We start from the raw sequence: 26798 nt of genomic DNA on the forward strand, positions 1-26798 counted from the left end.
GGGCTCAGCACACCACTGCACAGAACTGAAACGAGCGGCGTCCAGTGCAGATCGTAGCGGACCAAGCGGTAGCAGCAGCAGCAGTACAACGATATAGACACACCGACACAAGAGAGCGAATCTACCACACGCGCCCGAGGCAGAGCAGTGTAACGTTACGTTTTCGGTGTCCAGAGTCGAAGCAGCAGCACGCACAACATCTCTTTCAGCCTGTGCCTGTGTTCTAAGTTTTTAGCCTCTGTACGCTATTCGCGCAAGAAGTGTATTTTACAGTACAGTAAAGGTGACACCGAAAAAGTACGGTTCGAGTATAAAACCACGCCAGCAGAGTGTTGCTACGCAAACAACAGGCAAGCGAACTTTCCGTGAACAGCACCGCCACAGCAGTTTTTTTGCCATTTTCTGCCGCGAGTTTGTGTTGTTTCGATTCGTGTGATAATTACGCGCGCGCGCGGCCGACAACTTCCGCGAATTCTGGTTTTCGATTCGTCGCGTGGAAATATCACCAAGTGCTGTGCGTGTGTGTGCAATTCTTTGCGAAGTTGGTGGAATCAACCGTACAGCCAGAATATGTAAGTTGCATTATGAGAGTTTTTTTTTATTGGTGCAAATTACTTCACTCGAAAATATTACATTACTTTAGCTTTATGTAAAAGAAATAGTTTTTTTTCCTATTTTCTAATATATATTTTTTTTAATTTTTCTCATCCTTTTTAGCGCACCCCACACCAGCAAAAACTCTCCCTCACACTCAAACAGAAAAAAAAAACTGTCCCTTTCGTCCTAAGTGTGTGCGCGCGAGCGTCATCCACCTAAGTAGGAAAAGTGAATTGTTTGTTCTAAGTGAGGTGCAGTGTGTGTGTGTGTTTAGTGCACGGAGGAATCCATTTTCCTGAAAGCCCCCCTTTTAGCACACACGCATTTCGTAAAGATCCTTTTTTGCGCACAGCGCCTACTAAGAGAGAGAAAAAGAGAAAAAAGCTCCGCACACTGGTACGAGCCCCCGGTTTCGAGAACTGCCATTTCAGTAAAGAAAAATTAATATTCGTGAAATATTCGTCCACTACGAAAGAAACGTGTTCACGACGACGAAGAAAAGTGTGTTATCCGAGTGTGAAAATCATTATTTGATGCGCCTTGAAAATAGTGCATTTTTACTAGTAAAAAGAAAAGCGTGCGAAAGAAAGTCGAGTTTAAACACACCACGAGCCTCTCTGCCTGCGCCATATTTTTTTCGCCGTAAATAGTGTGTGTTTGTGAGCAAATCGCGATTTGAAGTGTGGTGCGATTTTTATATTTTTGGAGCAATTTTTAATTGAGTGACGAGTGTTTTTTTATGCATCGCGGCTAAGTGAAAAAATAGCAGCTTCATTTGTGTGAGAGTGCACGCGCGAAAGGATAAAGGAGAGAGAGTCCTTTCACCTCTTTTGCATATCGCGCGACCGTCGTGTGTGTGTTATCTCGATCGCTGTTCGCCTCTACGAGAGTAGTGTGTGCTTCGTTTCGATACGAGTGTGTGCGCAATCGCTAATATCCTGTTCCTGCGCGCTCCTGTGTGATACATATCCGTGTGTGCGTTTGTGTGAAATTGGCAGCAGCAGCATCCATCCGCGGCAAAACGTGTTTTAGCAAGCAACCACCATGTCTACTGCGATAATGCACCACAGCACGTCACTGTACGACTTTGGAGAGTACCCACGCAAGGTAAGAGAGGATTACAATTACACACGCTCATACACACAATCGATCCACCAGCAAGGAGGTGCCATTTTATCGCTCGAGTGGGGTCAAGCTTGAAATATTGAAATATGGCGCCCAACCATCGAAATACATCCAGCGCGCCATCGTTCGTGTTTTTATATTTGTGACTTTTATAGCATCAGGCCTCTCGAAACATGGACAAGTTTCTCCTACAGTGCGAAATACCCTTTTCGTGTGCGAAACCAAACCATTTTGATTCGATTTCGTGAAGCTCCCTTGTCCAAGAGGACGCAAAGAGGACGACCCCTGCACACAACACCTTCCCTCAAATGTTCCCCTTGATCGATCAAACCTCCCAATTTGGCCGGGAATCGGGGTTCGGTGCGGTGGCGCAGACCGATACCGAGAGAGTGAGAGTGAAACTGTCATTTGCATAAGGTTTATAGTTTTACGTTATGTGCTTGACGGTTTGCGGTTTTCTGTCTGTGGGTTATTTTTGCCATATTTTTAAAAGGCCTCGAGTTGGACCGGAAGCTTGTGCAGCCAGCACCCCGCAGACCCAGACCCATACCCAGTGTTCGGATCGATTTGGAGTCTCCCCAACTCCTCCCCACACAATAAGCAGCAGCAGCAATAGGCAGCAAATAAGTCATAACTTTCACTACCACCCCGAGAGCTGGGGGGAGTCTGGGCCACTAGAGAGACCTCTCCTACTACTACCACCACCACCATCATCATCTGTTTTCTTTCCTTCCTTCGGCTTGGTTGAATGGGAATAAGGAATCCGCGGGTGCACTGGCATCTCTCCCATGTACAAACGGTCGAGGGCTCTGCTACCTGATCTTTTCCTCCTTTGCTTTGGAGTGTGTAAAATGCGCTTGGTGTAGTGGTGGTTGGCTTGAGACAGGAGGAAGGTCTTTTTGTGGTGGCTGATTGCCTGCCAACCAACCCAATCCGCACACTCATGCGGAACGAAGGGTCACAGAGCTCTCTCAGAGAATCAATTGTTTGGGAAGAAACAAACCTCTCGACCTGAAAATCCAAATGAAGTTTGCAAGCTTTTTTAAATGTAAAACTCGGAAGTTCATAAAGCGATCATTCTGCTGCAGTTACATCCAAATCTATATCTCCTTTGATAGTTTAGAAGTATATATTGATACGCATCTAAGGACATAGCTTTACAAAATTGGAGATCTTTGATAGGATCTATTGGAATTCTGGGACGAGCCTTAGGTTCATAAGGATTCTAAAATTGGAGAACTTTGATAGGATCTACTGGAATTCTGGGTAAGCCTTAAGTTAACGAACTATCTTCTTCTTAAAATCCCAATAGTATTTTAAAATGAGAGATATATCATCTGATCTCATCTGATGTTCTTAGATCCTAAATCTTGTCAATAGACTATTCGGTTGGTATTGAGGCAATGCTATCAATCTCTAAGCAAAGAACCTGTAAAAAATTAACCTCTCCAACCTTCAGAATATCAATTGGGAGATGTTCCTTCCATTTCTGTTCTAGCGGCAGTTTCTGACCACAAATTCCAAGGTGTACCATCAGCAGCCAAGAGCCCCGCTTGGTGTACATTTCAAAACCACCAATATTTAATCCCCCTTCCTCTTACTTCGATTTTGTCACTTGATATGTTTACATCGAGCGAGACATTGCGTCGAGTTATGACACTAAGATCTTGATAGTGTTTTGGGGTTAGAATTGCCCCTCCAAAAACCATATCTGCCGATGAAAATCTCATCCGGTGTGTCGTGTAGACATCTCCAAACTCTCCCATGCGTAAGCTGTTGGGAAATTGTGATTGTTCCCTTGGACCACGGTGGACGTCTTCGTAGAAGTTAGTGAAACATCTCTCTTTCGGCATGGCCAGTGTTGAGTCTGTTCTGATAGAAGTTCCCAAAACATTGCCAACTGACACTCACACACACACACACACACACAGAGGCAGATCTAAAGAAGATGCCACATATTTCGTGCTTCGTTGGACGCTCCAATGTACGCGTTCTCAGTTGTGTAGCTGCTGCTCGCTCCCCTGTATGTCACACAAATTGGCTTCAATGAGAAGAAATTGAATACAACCAATTGAGTCAGAGTGTAGTAGAAGAGAAACCCACCAGCAGCAAGAAAGTGGATGCAATATAGAGAGGGGTAAGATTGGTAGTAGGAGCAGGGCCTTGCCTTTTTGTTGTGCGTCTCCATAAACAAATACACACAACAACAGTGCACAGGGGCATCAACCATCTGGAAAGAGGGAGGATAAGGAACAGGTCATTCTCTTTCTCTCGCTGTATTTTAATTGCTCTTGATTTAAAATCACCACAAATCATTTTTCTTCGCTATGAACCACACCAGCCCTCTGTGCCTGGTCAGTTTTTCGGGGGGACTTTTGTGTGTACTATTGCTGAAAACCGCCTATTGCTTTTGGCGCCACGTCGTCGTCGTCGCCCTTCTTCAAGCTGCGTGTTTGCGATGTGTCTTTAATTCAATCAAAATGTCTGTCCCGCTGTGTGTTTGTGTATTTGTGTCCTGTATTATGACACACAAGAACTCGCAAGAACAACACTGTGCTGCGCGATCGAACGTCATAAGACAGTCGATAAAGAAAGAAGTGTGTTGGTGAGTTTGTTGTTGTGTTGTTTGGTTCCGCGATTTCGCGCTCTTCATTAGCATTGATTAGATTTTTTTTCGTTCAACACCTCTTCCTCCTACTGAACAGTGTAGCAACAACGCTTCTTCTTCTGCTCGATAAAGTTTGCTTTACTTTACACACAGGAGAGGGTTGTGCGCGTCGCCGCGTATTGTTGCGCTTTGCGGAAGTTCCGTGGCGCATTCTTAATCGCTTCAACTTTGCGCTTCATTTTTGCGCCGTTTTTAGTTTAGTGTGCGTGTGTGTGCTTATAAAAATGCGTTAATGCTTTCATTAACGGGGAGCAGCAGCAAAGGAGAGTGAGGGGGGGGGGGGGATCAAGGGTTGATGTTTCTGTTGGGCAGGTGAATCATCGCACGCCACGGACCGACCCAAAGAACGGTGTGTCTTTTTTGTTCGTGTGTCTTTTTTGACCGATGAGTAATGAAATTTTAAATAATTCACTCACCACCTCTCACTCTTCACAAAGGCTGCGCAAAGTTGTGATGGTAAAAACATGCGCCGTGGAGAGCGGAGGGGCCCCCCTGGCGCACAACAAGCAACTCTACACCAAGTTCCCCTTGCTGGCTGCTTCATGCATCGGTGACTGCTCAGCACACCCTGTTCGTTTTATTTTCTGCAAATAATTCTGGACGTTTTTCACGAAGGGGAAGGGAAGTCCAGGGCGTGCAGAATTGCACTCCGATGCAGCTCCCTTTTTCCTCCCGTCGTTTCCATTCTATACTTGGCTCTAAAAAAAGTTGTATAGAACAACAAACGCATGAAATACACACACACACAAGGTCGTCACGGTCATCGGGGACGCTTTTCTTCGCTCTCTTTCTCTTTCCGGTTCCGATAATGTTCCTTTCTCCCGACCAACCCTCACCACATGTTGTCATATAAGTCCATAAAATGTAGCAAAATGCATGGGAAGGAAAAACAAAGCGCATTTTCATGCGGGCTCCTAGAATTTGACTTTTTCCCATTGCTTGTGAGGGTGATGGGGGAGGGAGACCCCCTATTTAGGCCTGATGGGTGGAATTATGCTGTTATGCTGGTAGGGCGGGCTTGCCCAAAAGCAGAACAATAACAACGTACTCTGTTGCATTTAAGTGCAGTTATTTTTCCCTTGTGACGATTGATTTTTTGTTTTGTTTTTGGTCGGTTGCATTTTCCCAACCCAAAAAAAAGGGTAGGGTGTGTTTGACGGGTTTCCCCTGGACGTTTTTTCCGCTCAGAACATTCAAAGGTAGAGGAAAAAGGGCTCGTTTTAACTAAAAATTGGGCGTAGCAACGTGATATCCATGTCGACGGCGTCTCCTGTGTGTCTGTCGTGATAAGGTGTGCCGGCTCTTGAGGGTCCCCTTTTGTAATAAACCCTGTTACGTCTTTTCGTGTGGGAAATTACGAAGGCTTCTTCCTCTCTCTCTCTCAATCTCTCCACACACACACGCCGAACAACAAGTGGTTGTTGGCTGGTTACGTCAAAGTAGGCGCAACAGAGTAGAAATGCCATGCGTGTGTGTGTGTGTGGGGCTGGTGGAAAAAATGTGGGTTAAATGGGTGGTGTCTGTCTGGCTGTGTTGTGGGCCGCCACCGGAAGAGAAGAAAGCAAGCGCGCTCAGTGCTTTCTCGCGTGCCCACCCGTTTGGCGAATAGTTTTTCCCGCCCAACATTTCCAAATGAAAGGAAAATTGTGCTACAAAAAAGAGGAGAAAAAGAAGAAGCACCGAGAGGTGTTGCACAACTCCCGCTCATCTTCATCATCATCATCATCATCGTTATTATGAGGCCTTTTCTCCGGCGCCTTCGGTCGGAAGCGGCACGGATTATCTAATCGCTTGGAAAACAGAAAGAGGGGAAGCGAAAGAGTGGGAATTTAATCTTTCTTCCTTTTGCTGCTGCGCTGGTGTCTTCGTTTTGAGGTGGGGTGGTATGTTCGAGACTTCCTGTATCCACAACCACCTGTCCCCGTTGTCTCCTATTGGGTATTGGGGATGGTTTTGTTTGCTACGAGGGGATTTCCAATCGGATTTTTTCGTTGGATTTTGGCAATGGGTGTTTCGGCATTCCTTTCAAAGTGAACAAATAGCAATGTTTCATGATAGTGGTGGGTGGTGGTGCGTGTTACGTCGGACATTTTTGGGCAACCCCACTTCCACGCTTCCACTGTACCACACTCACTTTGTTAGTTATACTTCCTTTTGTGTTTTGTGCTTAAAAAAGTAAGAGTTTTTCTCATCTTGGATGTTGCTTTGTTACTTCTTCATATCATTTTTTTTTTTTCATTTGAATGCCTTGTACGAAGTTCTGTTTCTTGGGCTACACTATTGTGTGTCTGGATAAATTCTGAAGATGAAAGGGAAGGAGAAGAGCGTCCCGAAGAAGCCGAACATCGCTGCTAGAATAATTGTATAAATTAATTGTTGGCAATTTCGCGTTTTTTTAGATGTTCTTCTTTTCCTTTTTTTGTTTTGCCTTCAGGCACATACACACCCTTTCCTCATGCTCCTTCCTTCGTTTGAATGAGTTATTTTCCCCCCTCATAACATTTCTTTACTAGCGACGCAAGACTGCTGGGCAGGTTTTAATTCTTGCGTTAATGTATGGCGCACGATAAGTGCGCTTTTTTCCACATGATCTTCCAGCACGAGGCAGAGGGGGGGGTTGGGCGAGTAATATTTAACCACTTTTTCCGCATGCACGCGTGCGCTCGCGCAAACGCACGTTGTTTTGTTATCATTCCGGCGCTCTCTGCGCAAGCCGCCATGAATGTTTGTGTGTGTATGTTGTTCCCGCTTTTGCATAAATAGCATAAAAGTAGTAAGCAGCAGTGCGCTTTTAAACAGTTTCTGTTTTGCGCGTTTTTATCATCCTTTCCCCCTGTTTTGGGGTTTGTGTTTTGCGTCACACATATTGTATACGCAAGAGAGACAGGGGGGATTTAGTTGAGTGACTTAAAGCACCCAATTAAAGTGTCTACTAAGGCTACCCTCTCCATTTAGTTTCCTGTCTGCCTTTTTTCGTCGCTGTTGTTGCTAAAGATGCTACCCATTTTTCAACACACAACCCAACTTTGTTTCGAAACGATCTCACACACTACTGGTTGGGTGACTGTTTATGGACCTGTGTCCGAACGGTGGGGAGGGTACGGGCAACAACCACCCACCCCATGCTCGTAGAATTGTAGAATTCTCTAATTTTATGGACAACAATTTATGCGTTGTGCTGTGTGTGGGGTTTTGTTTCGTGCGTGCTTGTGTGTTCGACTCCAGCACGAAACGAAGCATGTCGTCGAATGAAGGGGTGATATAAAGAGTTATAGAGCTGTGCCCATAAAGAAACTGAAAGGAAGAGTGTAGTGTGTAGAGCAGAGAGAATGCAAGAGTTGCTAACCACCACCACCATAAAGCACAGTTTGTTGTGTTTGTTGTTGGTGGTTCGTCGTCTGCCGATGTGTAACGCTTCTTTTTGTGGTAATAATAGCCCTCGAGCGGGATGAAACGCGCGCGTATTGCTAATTGCTCTTCAACCTGCTACTACGTATAGGGTCGGTTACACTTATATGTTTACTGACCCAAGAGTTTCACTACTGAAGAGCAGCAATACACCATAGCTTGGGTTTTACCGGGGCATAATTTTGAAAATTACCACAGAACATCTTCTGAATTATTGGTTCATAAACAGCGGGGTTGTAAGATATCATGCAAATGCATCGTTTCATGATGTCGAAGTTAAATAAACATGAAATTTGCCTTCGGTAGCTCATTCGAGTAGTTTCGAGTAGTTTTCGAGCAGTTGATTTTTTGCATATAACCATATTTTCCTTACGAAAAACGAACAAATATCATGAGACAGAGTACAGTGACTCCAAGTACTGTAAATGAAACTGCTCGAATTGCATTTTGAACTTCCAACCATCAAGATACACACAGCGTGTGATTGAAATGTAAGTTTCAACATATGACCTAAATCCTGGGCAATGTTGAAAGCAAACTGATGAATTGCCCTTATTCATTTGATTAATGGTTAATGCGCGCATGCAAATGCTTCTTTTTAGCTTTGCACGCCTATTGACTGCCCACGTAATATAAAATCGAGAGGTTCCTGTTCGATGACTGCGTTGAAGTTACCCCCAGAACGTCGAAAGGGGCGCGCGCGCTCCCTTCAAATGTATGCAGCAAGTCCGACCCGAACCTATTTTTTCTCTCATTTTATTTTTTATTTTTATGCCTTCATTTTACCATCACACCATGACAGACGAAAAAAGCATCACCCCCCCCCACATTTCACGCTGATGATTATGCAGCATGTTAATAACACAACACCAAAAAAAAGGTTGTGGGGCGTTTAAGTTCCGCCTTGTGGCGCGCTGCCCTGTCTGTTGTGTTTGTGGTAGTACTGGATGTATTATTGAACAGTCTTTCTGCCATAAACGCTTACCCACTTCAGCAGCAGCAAATCAGCTAAGAGTGTGTGCGAAACGATGAAAACTCCCCATTTCCCCTCAACCCGTGAAACAAACACACGGCCTCGTGATCTAATACCAATTCGGAACTACAGAGAAAGAAGAAAGAAGGTGGAAGTGTAAGTAGTACCAGCAGCAGCAGCAGCATTACCAACACACCCCCACACGAATCGAGTTCCCTTTCCACCCAGTTCCAGTGTGGTGGCAAGTGCCTTTTCCGCCAATTACACAACTTTCCTTCTTCTCTTTCATCATCATCATCATCATCATCATCTTCACTATCATCGCGCGGCCCATTATTGGCGGCCGCATCGCGCCGCGCGTGTATTATTGAAAGCGAAATCACACCACGGCAAAGATGATGATGCTCCCATGCCTCTCTCTATTATGCTGTTGTGGGGGGACGAGGTGACCGCCAGTACCACGTTACGAGTGCGGAACCACTCCCCAACCCCCATGTGGGTCTAAACGCAGGAAGAGCGAAACAAAAAATTGAACCACCATTGAACGCCAACCCAACACACAAACCGAAGCATTATCTTCTTCCTTCCGAGAGACACACTCTCCATTCCGGGTCACTTCGGAGATGGTTTTGTCTCATCGTTGTCTCATCGCCATGATCACGCGATCTTTGCTTGCCGAGAGAAAGAGGGCAAGATCATGCGACGCGAGTCTGTGTGTCGTCTCTGCGTGAAGTACGTCCGGGAGCACACACCCCGCGAAGGGCGAATGATGTGAGATGGTGTGCAGCTTGTGCGAAAAACACTCTGCGTCTTTGCGCGTGTGTGTCATCTCGCGGCCCTGGAGTGGAGAGGTGCGCGTAGCTAACACGTTTTGTTATTCGACGGGTCTGCGTGCGTGTCTTTCCACGTCCTCAACCATACGCGGGACGTTGGTCGTAGATTTTCTGGGCGCTCCATTGAGTTATGACAGACCCGTCCACACTTCTTCCACCCCTGGTTGAGTGGTTGTGTAATAGTGCGTGCGAGGAGAGGAGGAGCGCAAGATTACGTGTGCTTTTCTTTTCTTTTGGAGAAAATTTACACTACGACCTCCAACAATTTTGAATATGTTTGGTATGAATCGAAAGGTGGAACAACAACTTCACTTGAATTCACACAATTTTTTCAATAGTTATCGGAAATAGCAAAAAAAATTGATATATTTTCAGAACTCAGACTAGAATTCAATGTTAAAAACTGTTAAACAATCGTTTTAGTTGAAATCATAATCAATTCAGTTGATATCACATTCGATTCAGTTGATATCACAATGGATGCAGTTGATATCATAATCGATGCAGTTGATAACACAATTGATTCAGTTGATATCACAAATTTGTTCCTTTGAACTCAAAATCCTCTTTCAATGTTCAATATTTTTTCAACCATTTATAATTAGAAGAAGTCTTTTGTCCACTTCGACTGTATCAGTGTTCACTTTTGCTTTCTTTTACACATTCATATTGCAAAACGCCTTCAATAGTTTTCTCTCTTGGCGCTGCACACACACACACTAGAGACGCCAACACACAGCCTCCTCTTTCCTCCTGCAGAGTGTCGTTGCTTCATTTCGCTTTGAAATCACTTGAAACAACCAAATCCCCATTGCGTGTGCGTGGGGCGAGGTTGTTGGGTGGCGCAAACCACTGTTTGGCGTGAAAAAAGGCGCGAAATCACCTCCTTGTGTACGCGGAAGGGAGGAGGAAGAGACGGAGGTAGGATTGTATGATTTTTGCTCACTTTTGCCGGCCCGGATGTGAAGAGTGCTGCTTGGTAGTGGTGTGTAGTGTGTTGCCCAATCACGAAAAAACCGGTCGTGCGATGACGGGGCGAGGGCGAGAGTTAAATTTGTCCTCAGCGGTGCGGGGGTGGTGGTGCGACTTTTACATAATCATGTCGGGTTTTTTTTTGCACGGGATATATTGTGCGTTTCTTTATCCTTTATCCCCGTTGTGTTTGCAATCCCTATTTGGACATTTTTTTTTATATTTGCAAGAGGGTTAAAATCAAACGCGCGAGAGGAAGTTGTTTGTTTTTTTTTCCCGCCTCTAGCCGAGAGAAATGTACAGAAGAAAGAAAGTGTGTGTAGTTTTGCTTGTGGAGAGGTTGTACGAGGATTGTGTATGTTGCCCAAATTAGGTGACAGTTCGTTCGCTAAAGCAGCAAAAAATAAATATAAAAATTAATATGTGCACATCCGGTTTGATCACTTACACAGCGCTGTCAATTAGCAGGGGAAAAAAATAACTGGGGAAAGATTAGCTCATTAACAGCCACTTCCTTAAACTTCCACGGAGAGAGAGACGCACACGAAAGCGCGGCGGCGGCGGCGGCGAAGTAATCAAACCGGAAGTGCAGCGCACGATTATCTCGGTTGCCCTCCGCGCTCTGTCTTTCTCTGTTTTGTCGTAGTGAGTAATCTCGGTGGAAAAATGAGCATCATGTCTCACCACACACACACACACAACTCCCCGTTGTTTGTCACATGCCAGAAATTGCATCTCTTCCACATTTCACACAACAACAAACCGTGTGTGGGAGGAGGCTCACACTCACAGTTAGTTCGCGGAAATGTGTGCACGAGCGGCGGATTTATTCCAGTTCATAATTAAGTGAAGCTGTGGCTGCCTGCTCTGGTGCCTGTTGGAGCCCTTCTGTACGGCCCACGCCGTTTTTGGTTGAACTCTCGGCATTACTTATGCTCCCTGCGTGCTTTCAACAAAACCCACACTCGCACGCGACGGAGAGGACCGTAACGAGATGAAAATTTATCACAACGATTCAATTGCAACTGTTGTGTGTACTCTTCTAAGAGCTAGTTGATCGCCTCTCGTTATGTGATACACATGCGCGCGTGGCTGGGGGAGGGATTTCCTTTACTTTCTTCTCCGCGCGCAAATATTGTAGGCGTTTGCGCTGCTGCTGCTGCTCTGTCAATGCACTCGCCGCCTGCCGCCAACGATTACTTTCCTTGTCTTTCAGCACCAAAAGGGAGGGCTGCACACGGCCAAACACAAACATAGTTCCCTAATGTGTCAAAAAAAAAAAAGAAGGTAGACACAATAGCAATACGCCTCTCTCGATGTTCCGTGATGCCGGGCACGTCCGGCAAATAACTCAAACCCTTGTACAGAGTGAGCGCAAATAATTAATTGAAATCTTAATGGACGAGAGTTGCTAATTTGAGACAATTAATTGTTGCAAAAGCTTCAAATGGAATCGTGTTCCGGTGGTGGTGGTGGTGTCGTTGTACCCATGAGTGTGTAACGTTGCATTGTTCCATCGCTCTAACGTAACTCAAAAATTTCACTTTAATGCTACTTACAATTATCAAATTTGTATCAAGCTTTCCACAAATAATGTTGGAAGATGATCTTTTATATCAAGTTTATTTTGAACTATTGACGTAATGTGCTTTTTTCTAAAAAAAAAAGAATCAAAATAACGTGCAGAGCGCTAGATTGTGATATTTCCCGATGATTGCTACTCAATATGAAGTGATATCAAGTTGTAAAATCTATCATCTATGCTTCTCTCCGTTCGATGGTTGAATTCCAATTCACACAGGGCATACTGCTTCATCGGTGCCTTACGCTCTCCATACCATCACTTCTCCAACTCCAATTCATATCATACTCTCCGGTCATCGTGGTCGTCATTTTGGCTAGTGTGTGGTTCTTCCATTGTCCGTAGGGCCATAGCACCGACTCTGCTGTACCTTCACACTCTAGCTTCAAGTGCGTCTTGGAAGTGTAACTCCCTGCGCGAAATAATTATCCGCTGTCACGCAACCGGTGGTAAAAACCCCGCGAAACGTTGTCTCAAGTGACTACCGTACATGTGTGTGTGTCTACTACATCCGACACCTTAAGTAAAAACCCAGCCGCTCTTGAGACACTTCGGTTGCAACAATGAATTATAGTGCGGCCTGCCTGCCCCTGGTGGCGGGCAGCACGTTTCATTGTTACTTTTTTGCAAGCGAGAGACGGCTGTGTAAGCCATTAGAGAGAGAGAGCGAGAGGATATTGAAGGGAGGAAATTAATTCGCGCGTTACTATTTTCACACCAACCCCAAGGGGGATGTGTGGGTGTTGAAAGTGAATTTTTGCATTACTTTTTGTTTTTGCCACCCTTAAGACACAGGACCGGGGCGGGGGAAGGCTTATCTAAATATCAAAAGATCACTTGATGTTAATGGTGCTACTATTTCACACAGAATTCGTCTCGCAAACACACACACGACGGTACACAATACGCAAGCGGAACTTAAGGCACAACGAGGGAAGGGTCGCTGTGCCCCTCTTCGACATTATTTCCGCTCCGGTGTGCGCTCATTCATTATTCAGCAGTTAGCTAACGCGATCGCGATTAGCCGTCCTCCTTCCTCTCCTCCAACCATCGTGGAAGCGAAAGAGGAAGTGATCGTGGTGCAAGAGGTGTGTGGTGTCAGTGGCCTAAATCACCCAACTACCAACACAAAACAATCGATTGCAGAAAGAGACACCACAACGACGTCGACGACTTTGTCTAGGTTATTTTTGGGTTGGTGCGTGTGTACCCCCGGTTGCTTGAAGTCTTGCTGCTTTTATAATACACCTTCCCATGAAGGTGTGGAGATAGTTTCAGTGTCTTGAGACTTACGAATGTTGGTGTGTGTGTGTTTGTATCATAGTTGTCCCCACCTCATAGTTTTGGAGGTATTTTAAGCGTTTGACCTTGAGCTACTCCAAAGTAAAAGAGTATCAGAAGACGCGCGCTCGCGCGTACACACGGATCGAAAACGTCGGAAACCTTAACTCCACGTGGCTCTCTGACATTGACCAAAGTCGTCGCCACTAATGGGGAAATAAAACAGTGTGGCTTCGCGGTCTCTACCAATGTGCCCGTAACTTCTGTGTGGAGACATCCAATGTTGAGGAATAGAGTCATTAGGTCATCTGGACTTCCTGGACACAAAATTGAAACATTGGACGTGGACATTGAAGTAGAATTCACAAAAGCCTGATAGTGTCTCGGACTTCTTGAAGTACCTCTTCAGGGCTTTTGATTAGATCTGCTTGGAATAACGTGATAGTGTGTATACCTTCTCTGGTAATCAATAAGAGAGAGCCTATCAAAGGGAGGCACTCTCTGATCGCGAAATGTATCATTAACACTCCGCTCTCCACTCTTCCACCCCAACCACATCTAATTCAATTTAATCTAATCACCTTTTGAGGTGGGAAGGAGGACCCTGCCAACTACCTTCTCCGCCACAGACACCGACTCTTGCAGTGGACACTTCGGGGCTGTAAGAGGCCCTCCACTTTACTGCTTCCGCTGATTAATAAGTGAAAATCCACCCGAAGCGAAATTGCCTTTTTGTGTGATAGTGCGCGATGTGCTGCTCTGTGCTGGTGGAGGTGCTGGCGTTGGTGCCCTTTAATTCACGCCTCATCTACTGGCGGGGGAGGGAAGTTGTGAGGAGCGCGAAGAAATTTACTGCAACCTCTCTGTATCACCCGCACTCCTCTGCTGCACAATGTGCTGTGCATGCCGCCTAACGCCCGACTTTAGTGCACTTGTTGAGCCATATTTTTGCTCCAGGAAGCGAGAAAGGGCGCACAAACGGGCGCGAGCGCGCACTCGATTTCTTTTGGAGCTGCCTCATCGGTCGTCCCACACACTCTCTTGCTTTAATAGTTTTAGTGCTGCTCAGTCTAGCGCAAAAAGTGAAGGTAAGAAAAATCAATCTCCTGTCAAGAGGAGAGAGGAGAGAGGTAGGCACGAGACTCGTGTAGTTTTGCACCTCAAAGACCCGGGCCATGTTATACATGGGGGATGTGTCACGATGGGCGTGAGACGAGACCCCTCTTTTCACTTTCGATTTCACTGCTCTACGGCTGACAGAGCGGGAATCATGTCGCTGTACCGCTTTTTTAGTTCGCAAATCGCGAAAACTAGAGCTTCTTGTTGCGCTCGTGAACAGTGTCATGGCAGCAGGGACTGGATTTGCATGGAAGAAATTATAAGTGAGTGCCTTCCCTTATCTTCTATTCGCCATCTCTCGTACACACGACGTAGGCGAGCGTTGCTATGCCCTAAAGCAAGAAAAAAAACTGATTGCATTTGTAGAGCAGTGTACTAACAGCTCCGGGAGGAGATATACAGAGAGTCGCAGCAGGACCTCTGTTTGCCACTCTCCGTCATCATTTCATATGCCCCCGAGGAAGAGAGCGTTCCAAGTAAATTGCAGACCAGCAGAGTGTGTTGTAAATTGCATCTTCTGAGTGTGTCTCTATGTGTATGCACAAAACGCTTGTACTCTTCTCCTCGGGCACAAAATTAATAGAAAAACAGCTCCACCACACACTACTTCCTTGTTTCTTCTCGGGACCACAAAGTGGTGGTGCTGCTGTTGTTGTTGTTGTGGTTTTTGCTCTCGTCTAAGATATCACAGATTACCCTGGAGCGTACGCTGCATGATGCTGTTGTGGTAGTAGTGCACCGAATGAAATGGAAAGGTGCGGCAATTATTAGCATGTTGGAGACGGGCGGGAGTAGTGCCTGCGTCCCTCGATCGGATTTGCCTTGATCGATTCGGTTCAAAGAGACCGGTTTGATGTTGTGTTGGCTTTAGCTCTCCGATGTGTCTACCTGGGTGTGGAGTTTCCTTTGCACGATTTAACGGGCAACCGACAACTCGCCGCTAAATGTCTGAGGTACTGTTAGGAGTAGAGGGGCGACTGTTGGCATCGGTTCGTGCATCAAGGGTGTCTCTCTCTGTAACAGGAAAAGAACCCCGAAGGCACCTCAAGGTGGCAGTTTGTTTCGAGACAGAGCTGGGAGGTCGTAAAGTGTGAGGTACATAAAAATAGACTCCAGAATTGTGGACGACCTCCCTGGAAATAGCTAACCTAGAACCCAGAGATATCAGATCACTCAACAGAAAATTCGCAACTGTGGCGCGCCTCACACAAACACGCGGAAAGAAACTGATATCTGAAACTGAACCGGTGTTGGAGGAGTTCCTTCTGAACTCAAACAAAAACACGTTCACTTTCGAAACGGAAGCTCTTTGGCGCCTTGGGTCGTGTTGGGTCTCTCGTGCGCCGGTACGCTACTGTACTGTATGTTTTTGCAGTAGTCGTCTCAGTCTACTTTACCACAAGTTCTTCGTGCTCTGTGTCTGTACGTTCAAGACATCAACACGAAAACGTACTTCCTCCCACCTGGTCGGGTCGTGGTCGATGGTGGTGGTGATGGTGCTGTTGGTAATGGTGATACCATCTCCCACCATGATTGCTATGCTCGCAGAACCGGTTTTTGAAGAAACAACGGTGGATTTTTTCCTCCCCTACTGGTGTTGTCTTCTATGCGCCACAGTGTGTACCACACACAGTTACGGAAAAAGGGTGTCCGATGACTCCTCACTCGCTAGCATCACCACCCTTTCGGTGCTCTAATCTCCTATCCACCGCCCGCGAAACCTCTCCGGGGTTTAAAGCCGGTTTATCCGGCGCCTCAAGCACACAGTGACCTCCAACCGCGCGCTTGTGTGACTTGGTGTGCTTGTTTGACGGTTGAATAAATCAAACATTGCGGGCTTCGCCAACAAGCATTACGGAAATCGCAACTCACACCAAGGCACAAAACACATAGCGAGAGACGATGCGATCTGCTCTTTTGGAGTTGGTAGTGTTTAAGATCTTTAAATTCTCTAGCGTGTCTGTGTGTTCTATTGAACGTAAACGTATGATAATACTTCAACAGACGGAGGTCTCTCTGGGGAGGAGGACGCAGCAAAGCATGTACAGGAAACATCTATTGGCGTTATATGCTACACCAAAGTTTTGGAGGACGGACACACACACCAAAGACAATGCAAACTCTTTGACTGACAACTTCCAGCTGCCTCAAAGTGTACTTCCCAAACCTTAGGAGACTTTGAGCGTAAGTACGCGCGTGGGAAATGCCACCGCCGGTGCTACACGACGCGCGCGCAACACACAATGAATCGAAGTTGACATTTTGCGCGCCTTGCCGTTTGTGCGTTGCTGAACAGCCTTACATTGTGAGGCCTCTCCGGGGTGGAAATGGGAAAACGTTTTTAGCTCCCACATTTAAGCCGCTCCCTCTCCACCAGGTTTTGCAAAAGTTCCGTTCCGCGATGTCTTCATTCTTGGGACCCCATTCGGTGGGTTTGCGCTGCCCGTGTTTTCAGTGGGAAATTGTTTGCTAACTAAACACAACTTCTGGGTGGTACTATTATTGTTGGCAACAACACCAGCGGATATCGTGAGGGTTCTTATTATCATGTGATATGCATGCCACGACCTTTTGCTTACTTCTTGCATGTTGGCGGAAGTTGGGTGGGAAGTCGTCGCACCGTTTTCCAAGTGTTTCCAAAATAATGTTATAACAATTCAAAGTCATTAAATTGGTGAGGAATTCAATAATACATAAGAAACAGCCTTAAAATGATGATATATATTCGAATATCTGAGAGACGCATACTCCAACTCCAACAGTCCAACTCGAATGTCCTAATGTATCAAAATCATTCGTCCAGACATCTTCAATGCATGTATTCCCAACATCCAACAAACATCTCTAAGTACCCAAGAGCTCCACGGACTAAGTACCACACCATCTCCCCAAACATGGGAAGGAGGATTTTGTTTCGCTTTCATTTCTGGAATGAAACACTTCTTCCCTGCTGGATTACACACCGTCGTCGCTCACGCAACCGACCACCGCCTCGCACGCGGACACACAGAGGAGAGCAGTGTGTTGTGCTGTAACGGTTTTTTTCGGACCGCTTTATCTGCTGTCTCTCTGCTGTTCGTTCCTTCGTCCACCTTTCCATTTCATTGGCCTTCCATCCAGAGATATGATGGTGGATACCCCACCGCTGCTGCTGCTGCTGCACGTTGCATAATCGTAGACACCTTTTCTTGAGATCTCCTTCGCACGTGTTGGCCCTCGGCTAGGAGAGAGAGAGAGAGCACCTCCTAGACACACACGAACTTCGATTATCGATGCTCTTGTGCTGTCTGGCCCTCTGCGTGCGCTTATGTGTTGCACCCGCGGGGTGGAAAGTATGTTATACACCTATGTGGTGTTGTGGCCCCCAATCTGCCAAACCGGCCACAATTCCGGTTTTTTTTTTGTTTCGATCTATCCGATCGGTAGCTATTTGGAAAGGAAGAAGAAAGACGGGCGCTCGCGCAACCGTTTGCGGTTGTTGTGTGTCATTGGACTTCAATTATGGGAAAAAAAGGAACGGGACTGATGTAAAAAAAAAAACAAAATTCACTCCCCAAACTTTTAGTGTCCAATGTGTGGCGCCCCGGCAATCCGCAAAGACACAAAGTCGTCTGGTTTTTTGTGTATGTGTGTGTTGTGCTTCTGCTTCTTAACGACCGCGCGTGGCGACCACATTGGGCTGAGAAATTAGGACACTTTCACTTTCGCGTTGGATGCCATATGCAACAATTTACGCGAACTCCCTCTCCATATGGCGGGTTGGTGTTTGGATGAAAAGGAGGAGTAGGAATTATGACACAACAACAACAACCCCCAAAAAAACTGACCGTGCCTTCTACGGGTGGACCTCCGGAGTGTGTGTGTAAACCTGTCCTCTGAAGGAGGAGTTGTCTTGTGATCAAAACCATCAAAGCACTTGTAGGAGTTGTCTGGAGGTGTGTGTGGGGGAGAGAGAGAGGGTATGTAATCAAAACACAACTCTCCCCCTCCGACTCCTTCACTAAAAATAATAAACCAACACTCCTCCTCCTCCTCACACGCGAAAGGGAGAAAACAATGCGAAACAATAATAAATAGTGTCCATGTGTCATGTGCACGACGGATGTCCGACTCGTGCTGCGCGACCAGGCAGGCAGCAAGACGTCCTTCGGGCAAGGTTGTGAAAGTTGTGTCGTCTTGCATGGGAATATTTGGGCTTGTTGTTTGGTGTGTTGGGCCGTTTTTTTTGTTCGTCGCACCCTATAAAACGGGATTCCCGGGGTGTCATTTTGGCGCGCACGCGAAAGCTGCAATTAATGTCAGGGCGCAGGGGAAGAAAAGGGTAGTTACGGCGCCCAAGCTAACGTGTTATGCAACTGTAGGAGAAGCAAGGGTCCTTAAAGTTGTGACGGTGGGGTGCTGTACTGCAATCTTCCATCTGTCCTTGTTTTTTAGTCTCGTAATTTCACGCACTTCCCCCTCCTCAACGATAGTGACATTTCGATACACACATTCGCGGCGGCAGTCTTCTAGTCCGGGAGCATTTTTTCCACATATCTGATGGAACTCCGTCCCCTTTTGTGCTGGCAAGCATGTGGCGTGGTTTGGTGTGCCGTTATCGATTCCCCTCCGTTCACGACGAACTCTGGTGTGTACTGCCGGCAACATTCCGCGACAAGCTTTTGCACAAATTGTGTGTGTGTGTGTGCCTGTGCGTCCGATAATATACAGGCAGGAGGGGAGAAGGGTACAAGGGTGGGATGCGAATATTTCTTTACCACTCAACAACAACACATATCATCGGGCAGCGGCGGGGACGGGACACATCAAGCAGCCAGCCTAGCATGCTGTAGGTCTCTTATCTTTCCAACTGAGCGCATTTTCGCCCCGCCACGACTCGCTCAGGGTGGGAAAGAAAGGCGTTGTAAGGGTTCAAGTGAAGGGAGTGTGTTTGATAAGATAGACGACGCAGCAGAACATTTGCAACGGCTGTTTTTTGTTTTTTTGCTTTGTCGGTTCCCTCTCAACGTGTGCGTTCCCTAGGTTCAAGTGGGTTCTTTCATCCCCGCTCCTCCGTCGGGTGTGTTTTGCAAAAGTATTGTTTTTCCATCGCGCAATGACGCGTAGATCAGGCACTGTACAGTCAGCAGTAAATACTGATCCAAACTAGAGATGGGTACTTCTGATTCAGATCTCGAAGTTTGCGTTAATCTCCTGAGTGAATCAATGAATCTGAATTCAAATTTTGAGATGCAAAGAAAGAAATACCCAGCATTTTGGGTACCGCTGACTTTGAATTTAAGAATATGAATGAATCGAAATCTCATATTTTGTGATCGAAACATTCATGAATCGCGAAAGATGTAAGAATCACTAACGAATTCATAAATTTCCAAAGAATCATGAATCGCGAGAGGTTTAAGGCATAGCAAACGATTCATAAATCTCTAAAAAATCGTGAAGATGAATCAATCCGCTGAGGGAATTATTGAATTAATGACTCTGAATCAAATTTGTCCAGGAAGATTAATGTATCTCCCAAGATGACTGAATCATCAATGATTCAAGAGTCTCCAAGGAATCATGAATCTTTTTTGCTAAAGATTGTTTCTTCTTTGCCTTGTCAGTTCCATTTATTACGCATACATAGTTTGAACTGATCTAAAAATCGTCTCAGCACTCGTAACTCACATCTACACTTGCGATAAATACTGCAGATCCGTATGAATACATGTTATCTAAAATATTTATAACACAAAACTAATCAAATCCCCCTTTTTTCTTTCTCTCCCCCCTGTCTCTCTCTCTCCAGAACCAAACCAACACTTCCCGAGGCAACACACAGGCGACCATTGGCAGTGGTGGTGTTGGCGCCGGTAACAGCAACGTACACAACGGCGGTACCTCCAGCAGCAGCAGCAACAACAGCCAACAGATGCTGCTGTCGCAAAGATTCAGCGTGGCCGCTGCGCTCGCTGCCACCTCCAACAACAGCAACGGCAGCAACGGTGGAAATTTGCTGAGCGCCCAGCAATCGCTTAGCGGCAGCAACCATCACATCCAGCATCAGCAGCAGCAACAGCTCCAGTACCAGCAGCAGCAGTACTCTTTCAATCTGCAGAAAACTGGCGGTGCCTCCCAGCACAAGCACCACGGTGGGCACCATGCCGCACTGCACCGTACCGCGTCGCAGCCGGCCGCCCGCCACATGGTGGAAAACATCCTGGAGATGTTCACGCTCAACAAGGCGATGGAGGACGCGGCCCTTGCCGGGCTGACCGGGACCACCGCAGCCGCCGCCGCCGCCGCCACGATCAGCTCGAGCAGCAGCAGCGCCAGCTCGATCAACAGCAACCACGGCAACAACGGTAGTCACAACCAGCAGCACGCCACTAGCAACACTTCCTCCTCCTCCGGTCACCGGAAGTTGGAACGAACGCAGTCCGAACCGCTGCCACAGCAAGTAAATACCTCGAGGTAGGTGTCGGCTTTACAATGTTCTACTGAATTTCTGTCTTTCTTTAACGCTTTAGATCGGGTTTTTTGTTAATATTTTTGAAATGTTAATCGTTTATTTGTATTCTCTCCCTTTCCCCGCTGCACAGATACAAAACCGAGCTCTGCCGACCGTACGAGGAGGCGGGAGAGTGCAAGTACGGCGACAAGTGCCAGTTCGCGCACGGCATGCAGGAGCTGCGCAACCTGCAGCGCCACCCGAAGTACAAGACGGAGCTGTGCCGCACGTTCCACAGCGTCGGCTTCTGTCCGTACGGGCCGCGCTGCCACTTTGTGCACAACGCGGAGGAGGCGCGCAACCACAACCGCAACGTGGCCGCCTACCACGCGCGGCTGGCAGCGGCAAATGCGGCTGCCGCCGCCGCCGCCGCCAACGGCAACTCATCCCAGTCAGCGCAGGGCGCGGCCAAGAGCAACCAAAACGGTCCCAGTATGATCGCCAGTAACAACAATTCGTCGCAGCAGCAGCACGGTCATCACCAGCAGCAGCACAGTGCCCTAAAGTCACTGTCCGTCGCGCAGCAGCTGCAAACGGCGGCCGCCGCCGCTGCCATTCTGCAGCAGCAGCAGCAGCTTCAGCATCATCACCAGCAGCAGCAGCACCAGCACTTGCATCAGCTGCCGCTCAGCCCGGCCCTGTCGATGTCGACCGGGTCTGATCGGGCCTCCCCGATCGGGTCGCTGTCCCTCAGCCCGACCACCTCGATGGCCAACTTCTTCCCGGAGGCGATCAGCCCGACGCTGCAGCAGGGCGGCGCCATCCCGCAGCCCTTCCTGTTCCCGAACAGCCCGCCGGCCAGCCCGATCGAGGGCCTGTCGCCGATGGCCAGCCCGCCGCCGTCGTCGCCCTCGCTTACCACCATGAAGCTGGGCGGTGGGGCGGCCGGTGGCTGCAATGGCGGTTCGGTCGAGGACCGGCTGCCCGTGTTCAACCGGCTCAGCTCCGCCCTGGAACCCTTCGTCGTCAATCTCAACCTGTAATCGGGGAAACAGCGGCGGCGGCGGTGGTGAGAGAAGGGAAGGGAGCGCTTACTTTATTCCGTTTGATGAGACGAGGGAAGAGAGAGAGAGAGAGAAAAAGAGAGACAGTGGGACAAAGAGACGCTCCATTTGTGCCTTTTCACACCGAGCGCTTTTTCGTTGTGTAACACGCACAAGTAAGGATGAATTTTTGCCCAAACCGCGCGTTTTCTATGTTTATTTTTCCCGCCAGCGTTTTGGGCTCATTTGTGTAAAGAATCTAAACCGAACTTGTGCTGCACTCGTTTCATCTGCAATAGTGTGTAGAAGGGGAGGGGACACCTGGGTGTGTTTGTGGGTCCCTTGGGAGGACATGGGAAAGGGTGAGCGTCGTACGTGTGTGTGTGGGTGTGAGCGATTGATAATGGGAATTACTTTACTCTGAACTCTTCTGACATGTATTTATATTTAAATTAATTCGAACGAGAAAAGATTGCTTTTGTATACTTTTTTGTTTATTTTTGGATTTATCAATCATGTACCTCACACATACACATACACACGAACGCGCGCTAATACAAACAGCGCAAATACTTTAATGGATAGAAGGAAATATTTATTGATTTTTGCACTATAATATTTACAACACAACCACAAAAAATCGTCATACACACTCACACGCACATAGAAACAGATGAAAACTCGCTGTTTCTTGTTGTGTTTAATTCAATTTCTCTTACATGTGATTTGCAAACAAACAAACAAACAAAAATGCAAGAACTACTACGGTACGCGATAGTAATATTATTTGAATACTTTAATAATTATTCTTAGGTTGCGCGATGTGTAATTATCAATTTATTTACCTTTTTTTTCTTGGATGACTTCATTCGCTAACGGACGAACGAATGAAGCGACACGAATTGAACATATAATGGGGCGAGGGAGTGGTGGTGTGGGTGACAACGATTAAAATAAAGCGATAAAAAGGGGCTGTAATCATCCTACCCAATGGTTGTCTCAGACGCTTGATAGAAGCGCAATTCTTCTTCGGGAGAGAGAGAGAGAAAGAGAGAGTTTGCCTCCTCCAAGGAAGTTGTGGCGCGCTTGTTTTTGAGCACTTAGGCACTGCAGATATATAGTAGAAGCAAATGCGCTTAGAATGTATGTTACGGGACTTTCAATGGAGAGAAGAACGCCTCCCAGAGGAGTCTGTTTGCCAAATAGTAAGCATTGCGCTCTCCCAAACCCACCCAATCGACTGTGTTCTGTATGCCATCATGCGATCACTCTATTTCTTTACTTTCGAAAACCCCCTCCCTCCCAGTTCACTCTTTATTAACACCCTTTTTACACCCTGCTGTTCGTGCGGATAATATGAACATATATGATAGTCAGTTGAACTCAGTTGTTTATTTAATTATTTATTACATCCACACATAAGGCTCTCCCTCCAGGGTTTAGGTGTTTCATGAGCTTTTCTTTTTTCTTTCTTCTATTCTACCGCAAGTTGTTTATGCGTACATTACTACACTAATCTTTTTTTGCATTATTATGATTATTATTATTATTATTTGTACTTCCATTTTTACCGAACTGAAAAATGAATCATATATGCAACACCCCCCGATACGTTATTTATAAACTTTGTGAACTACAGTTGTTATGAAGAAATAGCACAACATGCCAACTTATTAATTATTATTAGAATATGAAGAAGAAAGGGTTCGTCTCTTCCATCTCTATTTAATCTACAGCCACCACATGCACACCAATTGTCTCTCTCTCTCTCTCTCTCTCACTCTCACTGGCTCTACCGGTCTCTCCCTGTGCCTGTTCAAGTTGGGAGTCTTATTGGTAACTGATTTCGTATTTTATACAACAATACAATTAATGTGCTATACATTTATATACATATATATATATACATGCAACAAAAAAAACACACATACACATTAATATATCTGCTGCGAGAATATTTTTGCTGCGTGTTTGAAAATATGGGTGATGATAAACGATATATATATATAATATAATAGTGCATAGAGTTTACTTATATAGACAGCGTAAAGTGAAGCAAAACAGAATGAGCACAATATGTCCGCACCGATAGAAATGTCCCCTTTTTAATTTATTTTATTTATTCTCAAAACTCTCCTGTAAAAGAAAAATGCACGCACGAAAGCGTTCAAAACCGCACACAGCACAAATATTATACACACACAATCAAACACCTTATGTGTGCTACACTCATCAAAGTCGATCACTTGCCACCACCACCACCAACCAACAGTTTAGTTTTTTTTTCTTCCGTAGATAGTCCACCGATTGGGAACAAAGGAACTGAAATATCTGACGTTAATTTGAACTCTTCCGCATCATGGTACAAACTGCTCTTAATATGTGTCTGTGTGTGTGAGGATTACGAATCCCCATGAACCCCCCCTCATCTCTCCTGAAACCACCCACCTAGACATTGCTTAGGATTATGCGAAAAATGAATCGAAAAAAAGACAAAGGGTGTATAAGGTAATGCTTGTTTGGAGTTGCCGATGAAAACCTAACGTACGTAATGTAATATTTTCAAATCCCACACAAACACCACTACTCACCCCGTATATATCCCCCCTCTTTTATTATGTGTTTGCGCGGTAGGAGATTATTTATGCGAAATATGTGATGCCGAAGTAGAATGATGAGCTTTTCCTTTCATTTTTTTCGAAAACAAAAGATGAATTTAACTTATATGTACTTGTATGAACTGTTGCACAAAAAAAAGACAAAACAAATATAAGGGTGGAAAAGCTGCACTAGTGTGATGCATGCAGGCGAACCCTGTACGTGTGTTTAGATGTTAGAAGCGAGACAACGAAGTAAGGAAAAAAAGACGAGCGATCGATGTGAGAGTGTGCAGCAAAAGCGCGCGCGCGCAGCAAGTGAAAATCAAAACATACAAAATGCGATAATCTATAGTTCTTCCCTTTTTCGTCGAGTTAGTACACTGCAAAAAAACAATGCGTGCGCGAACGCTTTTACTATTTTTGTGTAATAACTACCTTACTACATACGACTACTATTATTATTATATTATTATTATTATCTATTATCTTTATTATTTTATTATTATTATTATTTTATTATCATTCAATAATGCAAACGGATTTAACGATTAATTTTGCTACTTTGCGCGTGTGTGCGTGCGTGCGGCGCTCCTTTATTAAACGCTATTTCATTTGTACATTTGTAGTAATTTATATTTTTTCCGTGATTTTTTTGCAAGCGAGTTCTTTTTTATATACATATATTATATTATTTCCTATACTATATATAGCAAGCAAGCACACACACACACCGAACTATACACCTCTTTTATGTACATGCATGTGTAATATTATAATTTTGGATTCACCAAGCGAGTGCCTTATTAAAAGAAATGGAATCAAAACAAATCACACACACACACGCACCACGTGCACATCTCATTATCGTTGCCCGTTGCATGCGTGTACTCGCGTAGCGTGTAAACCCACCCATGTAAATGCAAGCCACATAGCACCGAGAGAGAGGGAGTTCAGTGGGTGGTGTATGATGTGTCTGTCCTGTCCTTGGAGTGGAATTTGAGTTCTCTTTTCTGTCCCTGTTTTCTTCCATCAAGCTCGGTACGTTGATTTTTCACTTGTGTCTTCCTTTGCTCTAACTACTACGAGCTTAACTCTCATGCTCTCATGCGTTTGAATTGAAGCACACGACGGTTCCGTATAGTGTTGTTTCAATAAATGCACATGAGGCGAGTTTTTGCTTTAAAAAAAAAGTGCTTCCAAAAAGTAAATCGTACCCAGCAGACTAGAGGGACAGATCAAGCGAATGCTCTCCACCAAAGGAAAACCAGACGCGTAAAGGCGCTTCATATCATGCGGTGGCTGCTCACGTGGCTTCGCTGCTGCTCTTCGCGGATGCGTTTGAGTGCTGCGCTCGGCTGTGCTCTGTGTGTGTAAATAAGTTTTCCTATCCAACCAACCAACCCGCAACTGTTCATTGTGTAAAGAGTGCGTAAGCAAAACTTATATTCGTAAGGAAAGATGCAGCGCAGTAGAAGGAGCGCGCGTGTGTGTGTGAATGTAGGTGGGTGCAGTGGCACCTGAATAATGATATAAAAAACAGCAGCAGCAGCGGTAATCATAATAGCGAGTTAAGCGTTTTGTCCGTTAAAAAGGAAAACAAAATAAAACTGTAATGATTGCTAGGAAAAGGGCAAGCATTCAAAAATAAGCAAAAAAAAAAACATAGAAAAAATAAACCCAAAATCGTGATCATATAAATACTGCAAGACGTGTTAAAAACTGTAGTCCACAAACTGAGCGCGCGCTCAGTGTGATGTGTGGCGGCGTGTGGCGTGTTTGGTGCCTGCTCAGCGTGAAAAAGACGGACGGCAATGTTTAAACATTAAAATGAAAACGAAATGAAAAATAATACACAAAACTATATTTAAAAAAAAAATTAAATCCAATTGTCTACATATTTTCTTTTCTAGTTTTGAGAGAAATAATCCTCCCGGTAGTAGATTTGATTTTGTTTTGGCGTCGTTTTGCATGGTCGATATTGGAAGACTAAGGCGTTAATGTGATACCGCTCGCAAGAAGTACTAAAAGAGTGGAAAGGTAAAAGACTATTTTTGCACATTTTTTTTCTTTTTAATTTTTAATACTAATCACTGCTAACGCCTAACATAAAACACTGACTGATGATCAGTGAAAAGGAACGGTTAAAAAATGCCCTTCACCGATT

General features: G+C 45.6%; 1 protein-coding gene across 1 annotated transcript; it reads left to right on the forward strand.

The window, feature by feature from the left end:
• Positions 1 to 26219, forward strand: LOC121598337 (protein TIS11). Its single transcript, XM_041925007.1, has 4 exons — positions 1 to 572; positions 718 to 1704; positions 20350 to 21014; positions 21143 to 26219. The coding sequence occupies exons 2-4, from the start codon at positions 1642 to 1644 to the stop codon at positions 22032 to 22034; spliced, it is 1620 nt and encodes a 539-aa protein (XP_041780941.1). The 5' UTR covers positions 1 to 572; positions 718 to 1641; the 3' UTR covers positions 22035 to 26219.
• Positions 26220 to 26798: the final 579 nt, after the last annotated feature.

The sequence above is a fragment of the Anopheles merus genome, chromosome 3L (genome assembly GCF_017562075.2).
Source record: "Anopheles merus strain MAF chromosome 3L, AmerM5.1, whole genome shotgun sequence".
Classification (NCBI taxonomy): domain Eukaryota; kingdom Metazoa; phylum Arthropoda; class Insecta; order Diptera; family Culicidae; genus Anopheles; species Anopheles merus.